General features: G+C 39.5%; 1 protein-coding gene and 1 long non-coding RNA gene across 7 annotated transcripts in view; both read right to left on the reverse strand.

The window, feature by feature from the left end:
- Window positions 1–3774, reverse strand: part of CHD2 (chromodomain helicase DNA binding protein 2) — a 108135-nt gene extending 104361 nt beyond the window's left edge. For 3 of the 5 annotated variants that reach the window (XM_038746243.1, XM_038746241.1, XM_038746240.1), the window contains exons 1-2: window positions 3216–3771; window positions 2741–2872 (exon numbers count right to left, since the gene is read on the reverse strand). In XM_038746243.1, coding sequence (XP_038602171.1) covers window positions 2741–2802 — 62 coding nt within the window. In that variant the 5' untranslated portion in view covers window positions 2803–2872; window positions 3216–3771. Of the gene's footprint in view, window positions 1–2740; window positions 2873–3215 lie in introns of all 5 variants that reach the window. The other 2 variants (XM_038746242.1, XM_038746244.1) reach the window with 2 other exon arrangements.
- Window positions 3775–6441: 2667 nt separating this feature from the next.
- On the reverse strand, window positions 6442–20998 carry LOC119928221. 2 transcript variants are annotated; one of them, XR_005451058.1, is made up of 5 exons: window positions 20959–20998; window positions 18458–18528; window positions 17703–17782; window positions 12192–12246; window positions 6442–6872 (listed from the first exon to the last, which is right to left on the reverse strand). It is a non-coding gene; the product is annotated as an uncharacterized LOC119928221 (long non-coding RNA). The 2 variants fall into 2 exon arrangements; XR_005451059.1 differs by lacking the exon at window positions 20959–20998 and adding an exon at window positions 20625–20656.
- Between the last annotated feature and the right edge of the window lie 785 nt (window positions 20999–21783).

Raw genomic sequence — 21783 nt, forward strand, 5'->3', positions numbered from 1 at the left:
GCTACCAAATACAAAATGGCTGGAAAGCCTTAAAGCCAAGTTGGAATCAAATGGCATTCTTACCAAAATTCAGTGCGACTACCAAACATTTGCTCAGGCATCTATACTGAGTTCCCTAATTCCAAAGGGATGCTATGTAAAGATCCAAGGTTCTGCTGAACATGTGACACAATGGTTCCATCAATCAGTCGATGGTATTTACCAAGCTCTTTCTCTGCGCAGGTACTGTACTAAGGGCTTGGGAGAGTACAACACAACAGATTTAGCAGACAGGTTCCCTGCTCACAAGGAGCTTACAGTTACCTCAAAGTCACTTTGAAATTCAAAATGTTTTTTCTTCCTAGTTAGTTCTCAGAGGACTCTGCATTCTAAATATTATTTCTTGCTTTTCTTGAGCTTAAGCCGAACAATTTAAGTAACATTCTCCAAGCATGAGACCTCAAAGGCCCAAAGCACAATACCTACAGTTCCATAAAAAGTCGAGAGGGAGAAGTGGGGGTGGGGCGGGGTGGAGTGCTGCCAGGAGTTCAGAACTTTCTATTTTGTTACCTCCACCTCATTTACTCTCTTTTAGCTCCCTGTCTGTGATACAGGAAGTCATATTACACAATCACATTATCAACACATTACTGACGCGCTTTGGAGATGGCTCCACCATTGAAGGTTGTGTAGTTGTGATTGTGGACTTGGTATGCATGTAATTTTTCAGGATAACACTAGCACATGAAGGTCATTTTTATGTCATGTGTTCACCTTTTGAACTGAGGTTCTCAAAAAAAAATAATTTATGACATTCAGCAGTCCCAAGTTCATTTCAGTTTGATACTGATCGAATCAAATGTACAAATGTGGTTTTTTTTCCTCAGTTGTTCCCACCCTGCCAGTGGGGAAGTGCACTTTAACAGCTTCAAATATTTTTCCAGTTAAGGGCAAAAAAAAAGTAAACATAATGTTGTGCTTTTCTTTTTATTTGCAGCTCCAAGGTGAAACAGCTTTAAGAATTATATAAACACATGATCTTTGATACATGAAAGCAAAACACCCATGTGAATCTATGCAAATCTTACACCCCTGGGAATAAGAATTAAAAGTGCTGAGTCTATGATCCCACCTCTGATTTGTCAATTTAACTAGATAGCAAATCCTCCCTTTCCTATTTGTCAGTGTTCCCTATCCCTCTTGGTTTCCCCTCAAGCACCACCGCCCCCACCCCCCCAAATCTTAATTCAAGATTTTCAGTGGTTCTCTTTTCAGTCCTGTGTCATTTTAAAAACCTGAACGCTTACTTTCAAAAGCTAAGGATCCAGCTTGTATGATGATCCAGTTAGGCTTTGAAAACTAAGGTACATTAAAAATAAAAACGTAACTGTTGAAAGTTTTACCCCAGTATATTTAAAAAATACAAAGCCTATTTAGTTTGGGCATAAATTTAATGTTTGCAAAGAACTGGCCAAGATACAATGCACACTATGAGATACACTTGCCTAACATTGTAATGGTATTAGATGTATTAACATATTTCCAAAAAGGACGGAAAGCAAATTTGAAAAGTTGGGGGGAGGGGAAAGGAAATTCCAAAATAATCTTGTCCACTTTTTGCTGTTACACAGTATTAAAATTGAAAATCCTCTACAGTAAGCACTATACATGTTACGAACTGCATTCAGACTTTTCAAAACATTTCACAAAGGTTAATACACAGAATACATTTTGTTATCCTTTATTATCTATTCAGTACAAGCCACTCCAACGATGGTGGAGAAACAAAACAGGTTATCATAGCACATTTGAAACTGCAAAAGGTGGCAAAATACACCGAAAATACTATTGGTATAAACTGACTGCTTTTTAAAATGTGGGCAACTTGGATAAAATATTTCACCTACAAATAAAAAAGGATTCCTGTTACTTTTTAAAAAATCTAAATTTTGGAACTCGCTCTGAAAATAAACACCCCAATTTTAAAGCAGAAAAGTAAATAAACACCGTAAGCAATAATACCACGTAAAACAAAGCCCGCAATCAGAAGCATTCCGAGATCCCTGTGAATAATCCCAGGTTTGAATTTATATACACATCAACTACAATCAAGAGGAAAAGCTTGGATAAACAGCATAAAAATTTCCTAAAATGCCAATAGTATCAAGGAATAGACCGGTCAAATAAAAATATAAACTAAAGTGCTTCCGTGATTGAGACCTATTTTGATTTTGGCTTTAAAATGAACATTTTTTCATTCATATAACTTTCTCCGGTACCTATTTACTATAATTTACTACTACCAGGCTCCTCTGTGGCCCTCACTTAAAGTTTAGACATCCTAGATTCTTCAAAGAAAAAATTTGCCTTGTATGTAAAATGGTGCAATGCAGCAATGGCTAAACCGACAAGGTCATTTTTCTGCAGCACTAAAACCTAAAAACTGAAATTCAGTGACGGAAAAAACTGTGCTTCACAGGAAAGCCTTCCCTAGATAAAGGTACATTACCTTTTGCCTACTACATGGGCCTTTAAGTCACATCACAACTTTCAGAAATCGCTACGAAAAAAATTAGGGTGTGGCATATTAGGAACCTCAAGGTCATCGCTTAAAAAAAAAAAAGTAATTCCAATCACCAAAATGTTTGGTAAGAAATGCAGACAAAAATCCATGGCTGTCAAGGTAAACAATGTATGCTGAGATTTACCCCCCTCCCCCTCCCAAAAAAAGGAAAAAGGGAAGAAAGTTGATAGCTCATACCTCGAAGCATTGCTGTGGACAGAACCGTCCTCTTCTTGGCTTTTGTCTTTATTTCTCATCATCTTTTAATTCTTAAATATTATGGGGGGAGGGGGATCTGTGTTGCTTTGAAGTCCTGTGCCCAGGTATTTACTGTCAAAAGTTGAAAGAAAGGTAAGGTCCCAGCTTCTATCATCGGTTTCATTATCAGGAACAATGTCCTGACGCTGCAATGATAGTTATAACAATGCAACAGCTCACACCAAAAGTCGTAAAAAAATAAAAAACCCGGTAAGGTATGTTTTAAAGCGAAGATAAGCCGTCCAAGGGGGAGCATCCTCCTCGGTGGGGAAAGTTTCCCAAAGTAACAGCACTCGATACAAATAACAATCTCTGTATCTTATTGCGTCATCGGATAGCCGCTCAAATGAATCGCAAATTAAACCAACTTCAGCCGAAAAATCCTTAAAACCAACAAAACCGATGGTGAACCTACCTGATCCATGCAGCCGGTCCAAAGCGAGAGTCCTATCTAACAGTGGAAAAAGCATTCGATCCCGAATTATTTTTCCCCCCCAATGCTAAGTGGTCTGATTAAAAAAAGCACGAAAAAATAAATACCAACGATCCCCAAAGTGCTGATTGTTCATGCAAAAGCGGCGATAACTAATACCCCCCCTTAAAAAGAAAAAAAAAAGAAGAAGGTCCGGGAGGAGGAAGGGAAAAAAAAAAGCTCATTAGGAGAGCGCACAAAAATGGAGGTGCGCCATGGCTTCTAAGCTGGAAAAAACAACGACCTGGGCTCTCTCTACGGCTTCTGCTTTCCAACAAGGCACGAAAAGAGAGCCCCTAAAAGCTGCTTTTCGCCCTGAAAAAGGGTCGGATCTGCCCCAGCGGGTCCCCAGAGGAGGCAGGGGCTGCCGGGGGCCCCCTGAGGCGGCCCCAAAGTTGGGGAAAGTTGCGGAAAGTGTGGAGAAGGCAGGGAGCTGAGCGCTCTCCCTCTAAGGCACAGCCGCCATCTAGAGCCTCCTTCCCAGCTCTGAGAGCTCTGCCTTTGATTGACACTCTCTACATTTACCCCACAACTCAGGTGATGTACCATAGACCCACCCCTTCATTTCTACCAAAAAAAAAAAAAAAGAAAAAGAAAAAAAGAGAGGGCTTCCATCTAAAGGGAGCCTGAGGACCCCCTCATCCCCCCACCCCAGACCCCTGGATTCTTCAGATCACCCCACGGGGGGGGGGGGGGGAGTGAAAGGGGTGGGTGGATCTTAACCCCATCTGTTTCTGCCACCCTTTCCCAGCCAAGGAGAAATGTAATTTGCTCCTTTTGTCTAAAAATCGGATGAATATTGCAGTCCTCCAGCTAAAATTACTTCCTCTCTGGACAGGAAGTGTGGCTCTAACAAGCCATTTTGAAAGAATGGGAGCCCTTGGACTCAACCACGGATTTAACATTTCACCTTGAAAATTTACCCCTGGTGGGTAAGCTTGATTTTTAAATCCAGGCAAAACGATCCATCTTCCATCAAAATATCTCCATTTCTTCCTTAATTATAACCCCTGAAAATAAGCTTTCAAGGAAATGTAAAAGGTCATTCCTACCCCCTGATAGGGGAAAACAAATTTTTCTACTCAAGAGCGCCTCCCTGGTGGTTCCATTTTATTACCACCAAAAACTCAAGTCGTTTTTTCTCGATACAAATCCATCGGTGGTATTTACGGTGAGCTTCCTAGGTGCAGAGCACTGTTCTAAGTACTTGGGAGAGCTCATTATAACAGAATCAGCAGACACGTCCCCCACCCACAACGAGCTTACAGTCTAGGTGTGAGCTTTTCTAATACTGTTGGGGGAGGGGGGGTTAACCCACTGGGGAGATCATCAGAAAATCAATAAAACGAGTCTGGTAACCAGTTAGCTGCCAAAATAAGGGATGAGTTGCAAGCCAGTGCTCAGAACAGTGCTTGGCACATAGTAAGCGCTTAACAAGTGCCATCATTATTATTAGAAGCCAAACACTCCTGGAAATACCCTAGTTCAATGAAACTCAACCACTCAGTACATTCCTTGCCCAAGCCCACACCCGTCACAACCAACCAGAAAGGACTGTTTAAGGAAATGAACCGGAATCTAGCAGTGAATCCACTTTCTCAAATATACAAATTATCAGTAATTCATTTCTGCTCAAAGCTACAAAAGTGCAATCAAGAGTAGAGTTCTAATAAAACTAGCCCTACCAATCCATCCAACTCAAACCCTATTCAACAAACACCCTTTCCTTTAGTCATCCATGGGGGATTGGAGGGGCAGGAGAAGGAAGGAGAATCAATCTTCCATTGTTCAACAAGTTCTCTGTCAAAGGCAGCACATCAACCAAAGTGTCTATCTGAAGGAAACTCCCATTTGAGGTTCCATCCAAAAGAAATCAACAGACTGGGGATTTATTGAACAAACCCATTCAAGAAAAAAGCCAACACTGAAAATTCCTCCATAATTCTGACCATCATTTTTTTTACAAAACAGAAGTCCATCTGGCCAATTGGAATCATGAACCAAGCAGCATTTATGAAATTGATAAGGACTACCCATTCCACCTTCACTACACAAAGGCATTACGAATTCATGACTTGGAAGACAGGTAAAGAATTCCTGGAAGTAATAGCAACCTTTGGAGGATCTCGAAGAACAAGGATGAACATTTATGACCGATTAGTTCCATCAACAAATTTTAACCTGATCAATGGCTTGTTTCCTGCCCCAGAAATGCATTTGGACTATAGAAAACATTCTGTATTGAAACAGAATTAATTCATTTAGGGTGTTGGTAGTTCAGGCAGAAGAAAAAAGCAGGTCATATTGGCTGAAGCAATTTAGTATAATAGGTAGTTTCCACAAATACCTAAACTTCCTGGATTTGCAGTTATGGAAAATTTGTTCTCACAGAACAGATATTTAAATTTAGATATTGTAGGTAATCGATATTTAAATTTAGATATTGTAGGTAATCTGTATTTGGTTGTATTATGACCCATGAAATCGCAGTTATGAAACCCTAGCTTGCACAGTGATAACCATCCAACACAAAATTAACCACCTAAAATATAATGAGTTTTATAACTACTGGTATACTTTATTTTGCATTCAAATAAAAATGGAAATAGCCACTTAGCACCATTTCAAAAATGTTTCCTTGAAGGGTTCACTCTCTTCAGCCAATATCAGCAGTAGATATCCCACAGAAGATCATCAGAAAACCATGTTCACATTGTTCAATGCCTTATGGAATTTTCAGGTGCAGGTGAGACACAATCACTGAGGTGTCTCAATAAAGAAGCAAAGTACGTTAGAATAGCTTTGCTGCATTTTAGATGCTCAACTGAATCTTGCCAAACTTCCTATCACTTAGGTTTGTGCAGCTATTAACTGTTTTGTTACATATCATTTTTGAAAGATGGAAATCAGGCAATAAGATGCAGGTGGGGGGAAGAAAATACCAAATACTGGGATTTGGGAATACTTCTGGGAATAGTGACCAGATACAAGGTTCAAGATATTTCAACCAATCACAGCACAAATGAGTCACAGCATGAACTTAGGCATCAAAGACAAAGCTTTAGAAACCAACCGCATTCACTACGAGTAAATTATTTCAAATAACTTTCGCATTGAACACTTAAATATGTTTAGATAAGTTTTCAGGCAAGAAAAACCCCAAACTAAGAAAATGTAAAAAAAATTAGGTTTTTATTCAGTAAATTACTAGGAATCGCAAAATATAATAGTACATTTTTTGTACAAACACATAGAAAAGCAAAGAACAAGTGATATTGACTGTATATTCTAGTTAGGTTTACATTCTGTAAAGTTGAATCTGTACATGAAAATGATTCTCCAAAGTGCCATGTCCCATCTTCTGTTTAGTGACATAAGTCCTTAGGCCATAAAAGTCCATATCCATTTTTAAAAGATGGTCAGACACCTATCATCTTCAATGCTTTCATGAAGTCCATCTTAAAATATCCCTGTTTTGGTTGGATTTATCCCAGCAACACATGCATTAATTCATTTTCCTTAACTCCCACTCAACAGTGGAACGCCATCTTGATTTCTCAGTGGTGAGCTCCATTTGCGGTTCATCAAGCTGACTGTGCTCTTTATGAAAAAATTAAAAGAAAAATGCTGTTGGAATACCAATAATTTTATCATGTAAATAGCCCACAATCACCCATCTTGACATTTGAACTCCAAAGCAGTAAAATACCTTCAATCATTTTAAAAGGCTAAAACTATTGGTCTATACACTGGCCAAGGAAACATGGAAGGTAGAATACATGCATAACCAGGAACTTAATTAAAAAAAAAAAAAAAGGCCATATAGGAAGCAACATTACCACAAGGTAATAGTGAAATTTCACTGTGGCTTAAATGACATTTTGAGCCCCTGGAAATACAGAAGACACTCAGGTGAAATTCTTCTTGCTCAACCAATTCTATTTTTTTTGCCCCCACAAAGACATGGAAAGGCTGAAATCTGAAGAAGACTGAAAGGGACCCTGGTCAAATTGGAAAGCCTTTGTCAAAGCTTACTGTATCCACATAAGCTCTACATGTTTTCAAGAATGTACAAAAATAAGAGTCAATTCAATTAATTTAATGGTAAGCTGACAAACAATTTGATAAACCTATTTTTAAAATCATTCGAAGTAATTACCACAGCAGCCGTGAGGGTAGGGAACCTATGTTTTGCTTCTGGGAATCTCTTCCAAGGACTTGGGAGTACAGTTAGTTCTCCTCTGATGGGAGACTGCGTTCTTGATGAAGGCCACATTTTGGGAAAAGTTGTGTCAGTGCACTCATCTTCACTGACACCACCCCATTCGTGGGCAAAGCTATTTTTTTCCAATGCCACATTGCCCTCTATTAGAGAGGGACACCTGGTAGGAAGAACATTCCCTTCCCCCATTCTTTCACTGTGCACTATCCAAAGGGTGTACTGAAAACATACATGGGAAACTGACTACACAGTGGCCTAAACTCCTTGGGCACTTAATACCAAGGACTGAAAAGAGGAGAACTAAAAATCAACACAACACTTGTTTGATTCTCTAATAACTGTAGATGTAGATTACTAAAGGTCACAAGAGGCCACAATTGTTGACTCTTTTCAGCTGCAAGTCTGAAAGGGCAGGAAAGGACCTTGAAAGGGGAGGAAGAGTGACTTGGGAAAAATGCTTGAGTTGAGAATTAAAACAGGCCAAATTACAAGGTAACTTGACTGCCTTCCATTTTGCCACCTCATACGTTTAGACTTACACAATCTCTTTGTGCGTTTTAATACTTCTGATTTTAATCACATAGCCTGGTTCTATACAAGTAATGTAAAACCAAGTATTTTGCTCAGGGAATTAAATGTAGACAGTCAACTTGGTCCATTTAAGCCAAATCAGCTTTCATCATTTTGACAAACCCCCACCTCAATTTTCTCAACTACTATCTGGTGCAAATAGTAACTTAATAATCAGTAACATCAAAGACCAAGTTTTCAGTCAAAACCAGGCATGTGGTCTGTATGGAGTTAATTTTTTTGCCTTCTACTGTCAAATTATAGCAACAATTCAAAGAATATAACACTGGAAAAATTGGAGGCACAGGTACAGGCCAACCCACACCAAAATTCAAGAAGCACATAAGCAGTACCAGCAAACATGAAGAGACTATCATTAATCCTACTGGATTTCCCTTTTCTCATTCCACCTATGGCATTTTAAATTTCACATTTAAATTTCATATTCCACAAGATTTGGTTTGAAGAACTTCAATTTCTTCCAACTTTATGATCATCATTTCATCTACGGTCTGACAAAGAATGAAGTTCATCATTATTCTTGGTCGTTTGGCCATAGTTGAATTACGAGCTGAGCTGAATCAGTCTCAAGTTTAATGGAAAGGCACAACCAAAATGACGGCTCAAGCTTTCAGAGCATCTAATTACAATACCAATAGAACAGATAACACTGGGCACTATGGGTCAATTCTGATGACAGCTTACATCTCCGCTGATTGACTTCAATCATCCATTATATTAAGCATAAGTTAAATGAAGTCTAAGGGCTTTAGCTTTCTAATTTCTGTCTGGCGATAGGTGAAAAGGTGGAGCACATATTTCAAGGACAAAGCCATATGCTAATGGGCTATTTTTCCAGGACTTGAATGTACAACATCTGTCTGGAACAGGTCTCATTAAAAAGATTTTAATATTGATCTAATTATGACTTAAAACGATATATGTTAAATTCCATGCAAAAATTCCATATGATTCCATATTTAATCCTGGAAATTTCTCCTGATAGACAAAGACCACTATTTTCTTGATGAAAATAAATTTTGTCTAGATATTTAAGAATTAATGGTGGAATGAAGGCAATTGCAAGTTAATAGACAAAAGAAAGAATCCTGGGAATTTTGGTTGTGTTCTAATATTTGGGGAGAAGCTCAGTGGATAGTATTGGAATCTGCATGAAAAAGCAGCAATTCCACAAGAGTTCACACCCATGATGAATTTGCAACATCATGCAAATGAAAAGTAGCCCATCGGGGAAGAAATACTGTACTTACAAGAGATTAAACTAAATACTGTGCTTACAAGAGATTAAACTAAAATATGGTTTAAAAATCACATTCATCTTCTTAGGCCAATCAACTGAAAAGCAAATTCATGTTAATCAAGAAGCAACTGTACACAACTCGACCTACTACTGACCTAATGATTTCCCAAAACGTACTAAGCAAACTGCCTAGCAATAGTCATGAAATAACTTTCAGGTGCTTTCTGCTTTCAGGTGCATTTATATATTTAAATCTAATGAAAGCAGTTATTTCCAAAGGACAAACTGTTTCTGGACAGATTCATATACATACATTATTTATCTGCTTAAAACAGAGCCCTTAAGATGAACTCATCTAAAAACATTACAATATTTTGAGCATTAAGAGTGGGAGAGCGAGTATTACAAAGGGGTCTCTATTTCCACTATTTATGTTTAGCCCTTAAGTCCATCAACGTTGAGAGGTTTCAAACTAAAGGGCAGAGTGCTTTTAACATGTTTTTGTAATTAATACTGTATATTTTATAAGTACACTACAATCTAAATAGTGCCAAGAACAGTGCTTGGCACAGAGTAAGCACTTAACAAATACCATAAGCATTATGATTATTACTATTAATAATAATAAACTCAAAGAAAAGTCCCATTTGGATGCTCTTAGCACTTAATTTAAATTATACTAACATAAAAAAATTTGAAAACATGGAATTCCTAAATATTTTCCCCAATAAATCTACCCCCAAATTGTGTCATGGCCCTTTATAACACATAGTAAATAACAAATTGTACTGCAGCAAATGTAATCTACTCATGACCTCCTAGCAATTATCCTCCTGGGCAAAAACTCAAAAGGAAGATATATACTTTTTAAAGAAGAAGTTTCAAAGTACACAAGTGTTTGCACTTTGTACACAATTATGCTACTAGAGAAAAATGTGAGTTTTAAAAATCTGAGAAAACAAAAAGCAAACTAGCAGAGAAAAAGGCAGAAAGTAGATTTTCCTCTCCAGATTTGTTAGCCATCTTTATTGCAGTACATAATAGGTTATAAAAAGTCTTTAATAGCCAATGACACATTTGAATAAGGAAAACTTTAAAATACACATTACACTTTTACTTTCAATGGTCTCAAAAAAGAGAAGCTCTGACCTTTAAAAGTAGGCAAAATTTAAATGGTAGTAAGACTTCAACCTTCCAATGGAGGGTACCCAGAAAATATTTAAATAAATCTAACGTCCCATACCAGCTCATTTTTTAAATTCAGATAAGTGTACTTCTTTGAAATACTGACAGAACACTAAATATTACAAACTAAAACCTGCCCATGTGGATTTTGGTCACTTTTGACAAATGTTCCCTTGCTCTCCCATATTTTAATCTATCTTGCTTTCAAAGAAGTGACCACAAGGGAGACCTCAGGAAAATCTGAATTTAACAACACTGAGTAGAACACAGAGCTGAAATATGGATGACTGCCCACATGGGAGTGGTTTTTTTCACAGAGCTTTTGAAAACAGGCTCTGAGACTCTAGTATGCCAACAGGGCTAAAAATCAATCAATGGCATTTACCGAGTGCTCAATATGTGCAGAGCACTGTAACCAAATTATTAGCTTTTTGGTTGTCCCTTCCCAGTCCTCATCCTCCACTGTTACTTTTTTGCCTTCACACAGAATGAAAAACTAGCACCTATGAATGACAAAAAACTAAAAATATTTTTTAAATTAAGTTTAATTTCCTGTAATGTCAGCAAACCTTTGCTTATAAATTTTAAAATCCCTAACCCCTATATAGGGGCCTAAATTTAAATACACTAAAATCTGCACAAACTTTATTGAAATGACAGAGTCATTCTGATCAAAGGTAACAAAGCACTGTAAAAAAAAAAATCAAACATCTGAAATAGTTGGGACAATTAAAAAAAGCCTCAAAAATGACTAAGATGAGTTTGAAGACTTCTTCAGACTCTAAAGGCAACATTTTAAATTGTGAAACATTTCAATGTTTGCCCTTGTAATTACTGTCACGTTTTTTAAAAACTCATTTAATAGAGATTACTCTTCCTGCAATTTATAAAACTACACTTGAGGATTTACGGCAGAATCTTTCAAATACTTCTGCATATTTGTCTTGGGTACCCAAATATTATTCATGTCAAGAGGATATCCTCACTTTATACTAATAGCCTTTAGATGGCTATTATGGCCAACCAGAAACATTCGAAATTTCAAGCAATATTTTATGGCAAGTCTCGTATGTGGTAACAAAAACAAAAAAATTATTTGTGATTTTATGTGAAGAATATTGAGGAAATATTCTACTACTACCAAATATTCCATCTACTCTGATAGAATACATTCCTTGAATACAGTTGTTTTCTAAAGGTATTTCCTATTTCAACTATTATTTATTTCATCCATGTAAACTATTCTGGGCCAGCATTTTAAAAATCAATCAAGTTTCTTCTTCCCTTATTCCCTCCTTGACCCCCTTAAAGAAATGAGACAACCACAAAATTAAAAATCTAAGTCAATTTAACCCTGGGACTATGTTTTAAAAAAATAAATACAATTCGCTGATCGATATGTCACTCCTGTACAGGTATGGGTGATCAAATTTTTTGGAGGATGATTATACTTTTGGATTTTAACTTCAAGGTTGTCTGTGTTCTTGCAGCAAATGTTTCCCATGTCCTTAATGTCTGAACCAAGTAGTTAAAATACAGACAACTACGTTTGAAAGGATCAAGTAGAATTTTTCTAATTACTGATCTAAGAATTTCTAAAGACACAATCGCCCTGATAGTAAAACACTGCACACCTACATTCAATATCTAAAAATAGAATCGCAATTTTAAAAAAACTTACAAATGCTTCCAACAGCTTCTAGGCAGCCATATAGCTCAATCCCAAAATGGTGTTTCTGTGGAAGACCAAGAAAAATATCATGCATAAGCAGCTAACCAGCCATTAAGCACCACTGACTTAGATGTGTTAACTTCAGTCAAGTACCTTCAAACGGCTGGTGAAAAGAGGAAGCCACTCATCTATGGATCACAAATTAGACTTCTTCGTCATGGAAACATAATCCATGATTAAATATTAAAATGACTGAACAATATCTCCACCCTTTTTTGCCTGTGAAAGACTGTACAGACACACACACACACACACAATCATCCTTCTGCACCCCAAATTCAGATGGACATTACATTTTACAAGATTGTTGGGATAAACGCATCCAGTTACAACACTGATTTGTGTGCTCATATCCCAGCTTCTAAACATAAGGGAACTGAGTTCTTAGAAGTCTTTACAAGTATTTTAAAATACCTATAAAACTTCATTTGTCTTGAAACATGATCTCAAACACTAATTCCCAATTTCATCCAATTCCATGTTTTTAAAATTCAAGTGCTTCAAGTGACTATTACCAAAAAGGGCTAGAAATGTAATCTGAAGATTACCTTTAAATACCCTTTCCTTTACAGTTGGGGTCAGGTGATCACATGAGTGACATATACCCTGATACCAAAATGATTAGTTATGAGGAACACCATTCTTTTCTGATACCACATGAAATCCTTTCATGATGCTGGTGTTCTCTTTTTTTTATTGTTTAATTTTAAATCATGATGATAGAAAATGAATATGATTTCCCCTCTGTAAATAAGGCTCATAAGTGGGATGGCCATCATCATGCATTGCCTTTAAAAAAAAATTTACTGACTATATCAAGCAAAATATTAGCACAGCTCTATTGGGTTAACTAAATTCATAAAATTATGATGACTAAAATGTTTGTTTAGAGGGTTTCCAAACAAAATATTTGTATACTATTGTATCTCAGGATCGAGTGTACAGTTCAATGTATTTTACTTGTACATATTTACTATTCTATTTATTTTGTTAATGATGTGCATCTAGCTTTATTTCTATTTATTCTGATGACTTGACACCTGTCCACATGCTTTTTTTGTTGCCGTCTCCTCCTTCTAGACTGTGAGCCCGTTGTTGGGTAGGGACCGTCTTTATATGTTGCCAACTTGTACTTCCCAAACACTTAGTACAGTGCTCCACACACAGTAAGCACGCAATAAATAAGATTGAATGAATGAATGAATAAGTAGTCAATAAAACGGGTGGACAGGATCCCTGTCCTCAAGGAGCTTAAGGGATCCCTGTCCTCAAGGAGCTTATAACCTTGATCATTAGCTGTTGAAAACTATTTTTGCCCCTATGAACTTTGAGAATCTTTGCTTCCACAAGACTTAGTTCTCAATTATAGTGGAAGCGCTTAACTTATCTTGTCCTAGAAATTTTTTGGTTCTAGCCATTTTGATGAGTCACTGCCAACAGACATCTCTCAAAGCTACTGCACATCTCCCAATGTATGACTAGACGGGTGCCTAAAAATATTTTTCCCGACTGTATATTTCTAGCAAGTCATTTGACATTTTTGATATGAAAAATATCTGCTGTAAACCCCCCATAATGACCTACTTTAGATGTATTTATTTTTTTATGGCACTTTTTAAGCACTTGCTATGTGCTGGGCACTCTACTAGGCACTAAGGTAGATAAAAGATAATCAGGTTGGTCACAGTCCATGTCCCGCATGGGACTTAACCCCCATTTTGCAGATGAGATAACAGAGACTCAGAGAAGTTACGTGACTTGCCTAAGGTCACATAGCAGACAAGTGGCGAAACTAAGATGAGAACCCAGGTCCTTCGACTTGAGGTACCATGTAAGTGGAGCCACGCAGGTTTAGGGAAAAACAAAGGTGCCCACTGGCATAATTCCACACCTGCAGAAGGAAATGAAGGGGGGTGGCGATGGCCCGAAGTCACCCTACAAGTGCTCACTTCAAAACCCAGGGCAAGTATCTGCGTGTTAGGGTGAACCTGACCAAGCCACTTAGACTGTCAAGCAGTTCCTCAAGGAGAGCAGGGACCGTGTCTCCCAACTCTATTATATTGTACTTCCCCAAGCATATAGTAAGCACTCCGCACACAGTGAGCGTTCAATAAAAACCAATGATTGATCACCTCGGCTTCCCTTTTTCGCTGATGCCATTCGCTAATAATGGCTAATCTGCCACTTAACTCTAATTGAACAGGCTAAATTACTCAGATTTGACCATGCTCACAGTTGGGTGTATAATAAAGGCAATGGATACTCAATCCTAAATCTCACATTATCCATCAATGGTACTTTTATTAAGCGCTTACTGTGGGAAGAGAACTGTATTAGTACTTGAGAGAGTACGATACAGTAGATCTGGAAGACGTGATCCTGTAATACAGTCACCTTCTCAAAGAGCCTCACATCTAAGCGGAATTGCTTTTGTAGTACCACTACCTCAACCAACACCACATGAATGCACAAACCTGTCCCTTTAGGCACTAGGCCATGCTCTATAGGGACAGGTGCGCCATGTCTTAAGAGCTTCTCCTAAATGTTTGACATCCTTCCACCGACACCACCTAATGAAAGTACATGACAAGGCAGAACTGACGGTTCTCTGATTTCCCTCCCATTGGCCACCATTATTTTTGAAAAACCTTCGAACCTAATTGAGCCTAATCTCAAAAACAAAACAAAACAAAAATAAAGGGGAAAAAAAACCCCAAAACTCAAAAGGCATCATCAGAGATGTACATAAGCCAGGACTAAGAATGAAGGCAAAATGTCGAATTTCAGAATGTAATCTAAGAAAAGCGGATTAGTATGTTTTTCCATCTTTAATGTTCAATAATAACCCTTCAGAAAATATTCAATTATCAGAGGTAAAATGGCCCAGAGCTGTGAGAGAGCATGAAATGCAATGCCAGATGAAGGTTCAAATTGAGACTGATTTTATTCGTACATCGTTGCAACCTTAAAAAGCAAAAAAGTTGTCGAACTAGCCACTGTCAAGAGGTGGAGCAGGAAATTTAAATAAAGACTCTCAAATACATTGGCTGTTTCTGTGGCATCCTAAAATAAAACCTCTTGAGAAAGTCCCTGGCAGTGTTATTTTGAAATAATGTGCGTAAGTTGTCTAAAACCCCTCTTGTGTATTTCAAAAACTACCTTCACTATTCTTTTAAAGAGGGTATGTAATGAAGAACATGATGAAAATTAAAAGCAGACTAAGGTAAATGAAATTAAAACACTCACATGGTGACTTTCTGGCTTTGTTATGAAATATTACATGTTCATTCATTCATTGAATTGTATTTATTGAGTGCTTACTGTGTGCAGAGCACTGTACTAAGCGCTTGGGAAGTACAAGTTTGCAACATATAGAGACGGTCTCTACCCAACAACAGACTCACAGTCTAGAAGGCATAGGGCGGACCTAAGCATTCCTTCCAGGGAATATTAAATATACCTCTTTTTCTATTTGCATGCAGTACATTCGAACAGAAAGATGAATATCCACCAGAAAACTGACTGCCGCCAATTATGAGACATCGGGCCAAGTTAATAGGACTGTTTGTCACTACCTCGCTTATTGATGAGGAATATGAGACAATTTTCTGTAACCTAAAGCCATGCAACTCACACGAACTCAGTTAAAGCTGATGAAAACAATCTTGCGGCAGATGTTTCTTCTCTGTTGCAGAAAAAGTTCATCTGAATAAATCTGGCAGAACAAATGGCCAGATTTCTGGTCGTGACCAAACATTTATGAAAAGTACGGAGATTTCAAGAGATTGCGGACTAGGTGACAAACTGATATGGTCTCTGCTCTAAAGGCTGTATTATCTGCTTTGATTTTACCAGTAATGTCAAGCCCTAACAATTCATTGGTGCCACGCTGATGTTAACAGCAAGCTAAAGGAGCAGACATAATTCAAAAACCTAAATCAGAGATGCAGAGACAACATCTGGAGACAAAAGCACTGCATGATAATGAAGGGGCCACGGTTGTTGATAGTACTTAAATTACTGAGGAAAAAAATAGTTATTTTTCTGAAAGCAGGTGTAGTTTAACAACTCACTCTCCCTGCCCCCTTCTTCCTTCACTCTACCCAAATAAAGAAATTAGCGAATTCTTGGTGGATCGAGAGCTAATATTATGTACTTCTTTATATGCCTAAGTAGATTTTAAATTTTGAACCATGTACTGCTTGGCACACCCACAAAATAAATCATGCCAAAACCTCTCATTACCATTTAGGCCCTCTGCATTGTTTGTTCCGTAACTGCAGGTTTACCTTGCTGCCTAATCATCAAGCGTTTTTCGTTAGGAGTCTAGAATATGGTTAAAATTCCACTAGACTGAGGATGTTGTTGCCACAGTTCTTTCCCTTCCATCACAAAAACTTAAAATTGGAAAAAGAGTTAAATGATTCTGGTACTCTCCCAAATGTTCAAATATTGTTGTGTGCACAGTTCCCAATTACTTACCTTCCCATCGTAATTCAAAATTTACCCAACTGTATTTTGCTTGCACCCCAAAGCTATGTTCTCTGTGCAGACTGACAGGCTAAAATGGGCAATTACAGCATTTTTCATCTTCAAATATCTGAACAAAGATGCTACTTTTGTGTTTAATGGTATTCACTTCAAACACGAACACTTCCATTTTGATTTTGCTAATATTTGAAATAAATAATATATTTTACGTGCTACTAACGAAAATTTCATTTTCCAGGACAATTTTAGCACGGTGTGAAGCTTCTAGCTAGCGACGTCAAAATACTAGGTAAGGCTCCAGAGCAATAAAAATGACCATTTGGTCTATTATTTTGGGTGATTTAAACAAGGTATTATATTTCCAAAAAGGGGAATTATGAGAATTATGCACTGTGAAGCCAACAAAGTCAGTTTATAATTGTAAGTTTATTAAATAAAACAAGATTTTATATTTCCAAGAAGGGGAATTATGAGTGTATTAAACACTGTGAAGCTAACACACTGGAGTCAGTTTTTAATTGTAAATTTAAAGAGATAAGCAGCAGAGATCTTGAAAATATCTTCCAAAACAAGGTAGATGGAGATTTAGAGCTTCCATAGAAAAAGGATTTATCTCATACAAAAAAAGCTATTTGAATTCCCAAAAAGATTACACCAAATTTTTTTTGTAGAGTAAAATTCTGCTCTTAATTTTAGTACTGAACAAAGGTTTTACCTTGAAGGCATATCCAACAGCTCCCTAATGAAGCATATTGCATACAGCAACTTTTAATTAACTGGAACCAATGCCTTGATGAACATTTTTTTCAAGTGATGTGTGGGGTTCATTTAATCTAAACCCAAAACCAAGGACTAAAGGGTCTGCAATGCTTTTCTTTTGATCAAATGTACAATGCCACAGCTTAAATTTCTAGTGGAAGGTTTTAACATTAAATTTAGAATTGTGAGAAATTTCATTAACATACATACCTGCTGCATTAGATAAGAGAATTCTTCTCATCTGAATTGGTGATTTTTCAGCCAACCTTCAGGAATGCAGGAACATGAACCTTTTTTTAAAAAAGGGATAAATAGGAACGTTTCAAATGTGAATTCATCTGAGTCTCTGTAATAGAGACAGATCCAAATGAGTTTTAAAATTGCTTGTCTTTCTAGTTGTGGCAATTAAAAATGAAAATGATACAACAGCACTGTCCAGAAGTCAAAATCCTAAACTAAGTATGAAGCAACACCTAACATCTATAGAAAAGAAATCGACAGTTCAGATTATTTTTAGTGATTACTCCAGATATTCGATTAACCTGCTACAAAAATAAATTCCTAAGCCAGTAGAAAAAGACCTACAATGTTTTGATCTACAACTACATTTAGTTGAATTCAAGTGAGAATGTGTTTTCTGGCCAATTCAACTGAAGCTTGGAACGCTACCAATGAACAGAATACTTATCTATATACATATACAGATATATAAGTATAAGCACACACACACACAAAAAAAATTGGGCTAAAAAGCCCCCCACATCCAGATAAGACTCAAATACTATTTGCTTCCAATTCCTAAATATTTAAATTATGAACACTAGACCTTAAACTTTGATACAGTATTTTAAAGTATTAATTGCAGGCTTTAATGAGGGTGGGAGACAAGGAATCAGGAAAATTTAACAAAGCAGCCTGTCAAAAATATCAAATATGTAAAGTATCAGAAATATACCTATTCTTACCTCATCTAAATCGGTTCCGTAGATTTCTTCAGGAACGTAGTCATCTCCAAGTTAATTTGTTCTTAAATTACCTTAAAGAGAAAAGAAGGACGGAAGGGCTCAATATTTTGGTTTCTGAACATCTTTAGCAAAGTTTCAACACCCCCAAAAGGTGACAAGAGTATCGGCAGTTTGGGTATTTTAAGGCTCACAAAGGCTCCACCTTGTCGCAAACTAGTCAACTCTCAAAATTGGAAATCAGTCCTTGTTTTCTCCACCTTTGGCTCAAGGGATTTACACCAAGAATGGCCGGGGGGGGGGGGGGGGGGGGGGGGGGAGCGGAGTGGGTGAGAGGATCATATGCCAATTTTACTGAAAATCCATAACCCAAGATGATTAAAATATAATTCCTATTTCTTGGGCAACAAACCCATAGATCATGTTTAAAGTATAGCAATGGTAGAAATTAATTCATTTAAAATTTTAAGGGGTACGTCCCCTTAGTTTCCTCTATTGTTCAAAGGTGAAGTAAAAAAAAAACTTTACTAAACAATTAAAGTTAAAATGGCCTCTGCTACTGTATATGTTACACCAGATATTTCATCTTAATAATATTAGTTTTGTCTTTAACAGTAGCCCCGAGATCTGCAGCATCTTTGCTCTTGATCCAGCTGAAAAGCTAAACCTCAGCTATTTTCTTCTTGCCTGCCATAAACACCTCATTAACTTTTAGCTGGGGGAAATTAAATCTGTGCCAAAATTCAACATCGTAACAATTTCAAACTGATTTGTAATTTTGAATAGTTTTAAAGTGCCAGGCAATATTTACGAAGCAATCACAAATTCAAATTTTTAGCTCCGATTATGCATTAAGTTCGGAAACAAGAGGAATATATGACCATTGCATACTAAACTAGAACCATATTTGGAAAACAGGAAACAATGAACTAAGCACACAAAATGGAAAGGGCAAAACTTTCTTTTGTGAAGAACTGCGAAGTATACCCACCCTACACTGCATAGGTGTTTCGTAGATGATAAGGTAACTACTCAAGTTCGGCCTGAATGTAAATTGCAAAATATGTTTCAATCACCGAACATAATGGACCGTACACATCTGTTTTATTTTTGATTGCATTTAAATGGTCTGAAACATCACGGATATTAGTTACCATGAATGCATTCATCTAAGACTTCGCAAAGGTAGGAATACATTTCAAACCAAGTAGAACCGGGGGCAAAATGCAACAAATATGGCTCCTCTTCTTCTCCAATTAATGAAAACGATTCCACTTAATATCTACTCTACAAGAAGGTAGCTTCTCTTTTCAGACTTGGCTTAAAATATACCCCTGAGAAGTTTTCTTCAACTGGAGTCTCATGTTGCCGAGCATTAAAAATTTAATAAACCGCTGAAACTTTTAAAACTCTCCAAAGCGAGGAAAGTTCTGCATCGTGATAACTTAGAGCGATTTAAACGTTCGGAAAATACGTATACGGCTCGGGTAACCAAACGACGTATTTTAACGTACGGGTAAGCTGCCACATACGTTCGAACCAGAAACAATTTTGGGGGAGGATAAAAAAAAAAACACGACTCTCGGATGAGGCGCCCATTTTTTTCTTCCTCGAGCGTTAATTCAAAACCGGATTATTTTTTTTCCTAAACTTTAAACCTTCGCCAGACGAAATCTGGATCGCCCCCTCCGACTGAAAACAGAGAGTCTTTTCTGGGAAGTTGTTTTAACAGCCTCAACTTCGCACCAAACGTTTAACCTTGGGGAAAGGGGGTGGGGGGTGGGGGGGAGGTTCGGAAAAGAAAAAAAATTCTGCAGTAGAGTCGCGATTATACCCCCCGCTGTCCGTTTTCTCCATACGGCTCGGAAAGAGTTAAAAGCCAACACCCACCCAATTTTTTTTTTCCTTGTACCAGGAAAAAAAAAAAAAAAAAACAAGTTTTCTGTTTGCAAAAAAAACAGGCAGGGTGCCGTTGTTTTTGCAGATCGAGCCTCAGACGTGCACCGTCAGTCGACCTCCCCCCGCCCCCCTCCGCCAAACGCACACCCAAAAAAGCCGCCATCGGGTGCTTTTTCCCCCGCTCCTGTCTGGGGGTGCCGGGGCGCCATTGCAACCAGGCAAAGGAACGAAGTGCCCCCCTCACCCCAATTCGTGCAGCTCCATCTCCTACCTGCAGGACCCAGTCGGTCTCCGGCAGGAGCCCCCAGGTTGGGGCGAAGCCGCCCGACTCCCCCACCCCCACCAGTCTGCAGTGCCTGCCTGCAACCGCAGCCCCCTCCCCCTCCTCCTCCTTCAACCCCTTCGGGGCCGCCCAACTTTACCTTCTGGGGTGGGGGCCCCCCCATCATCCGCACTCCCCCCCCCCCCCGACCCCTCTGCTTTTGGGGGGGGGGCACCCGGGCCACCGAGACCCCGCCGACCGCCCCCACCCGCTCCCGAAGCTCAAGGACGTTTTGTTTTTCCCCTCAAGGACAAAGGACAATCCATGGTGCGAGGGGACTTACCCGCTCCCAAGGCGGCGGCGGCGGCGGCGAGAACGGCGGGTCCGGGTCCGGGAGGGAGCCCGATCCGATCCGAATCGAACCGGACCGGACCGGACCGAATCGGGCGGCGCCGGCGGCCGGGTCCGGACCGCTTCCCCGCCGGCAGGACCGGGTCGGCAGCCCCCCGCCCCTGCGGCCCCCCGGCGCCCCCCATCCATCCATCCGACCGACCGACCGACGGAGCGGGTCCGGCAGGGCGGCAGCCTGACAGCTCGGGGGCTGCTGCTGCCTCTCCGGCCATCTTGTGCCGTGTGTGTGAGGGCTGTCTCTCGCCCGTCTCCTCTCTCAGCACTGCTCCCTCCTCCTCCTCCTCCCCCTCCCTCCCTCCTTCGTCCCCCCCCCCCTCCCCACACACCACAAAACATGGCCCCTTCGCTGCGGTGGAAGAGGCTGCAGCGACAGCGGGAGCTCCGCCGCTCCTGCTCCGCCGCCACCGCCTCCCCGCCCCCTTCGCCAACGGCCTCCTCTCCCCTCCCTCGCGCAGCCCAGCTCGCCCCCCAACTGACGCACCGGCGCGCGCCTGCGCCGCACGCTACGCTCCCCATTGGCTCGGCCCCCCGCGCCCCGCCCCTCCTCTCCTTGCCCTTCCACCAATCCCGTCCCTGCTGCGGCCGCGCGGGAGGCCCCCCCGAGAGCCCCGCCCTCGAACCGCCCCCCCGTCGCTCGGCTTCTTTCCTGATTGGCCGGAAGCGGGCCCGGCCTCCAGGCCGATTGGCTAAATCTCACGCCACTCTGAGGTTGCCCTGGTTTCGCTCGCTCGCCAACTGCCGGCGGGGCGGGGAAAAG

The sequence above is a fragment of the Tachyglossus aculeatus genome, chromosome 5 (genome assembly GCF_015852505.1).
Source record: "Tachyglossus aculeatus isolate mTacAcu1 chromosome 5, mTacAcu1.pri, whole genome shotgun sequence".
NCBI lineage: Eukaryota > Metazoa > Chordata > Mammalia > Monotremata > Tachyglossidae > Tachyglossus > Tachyglossus aculeatus.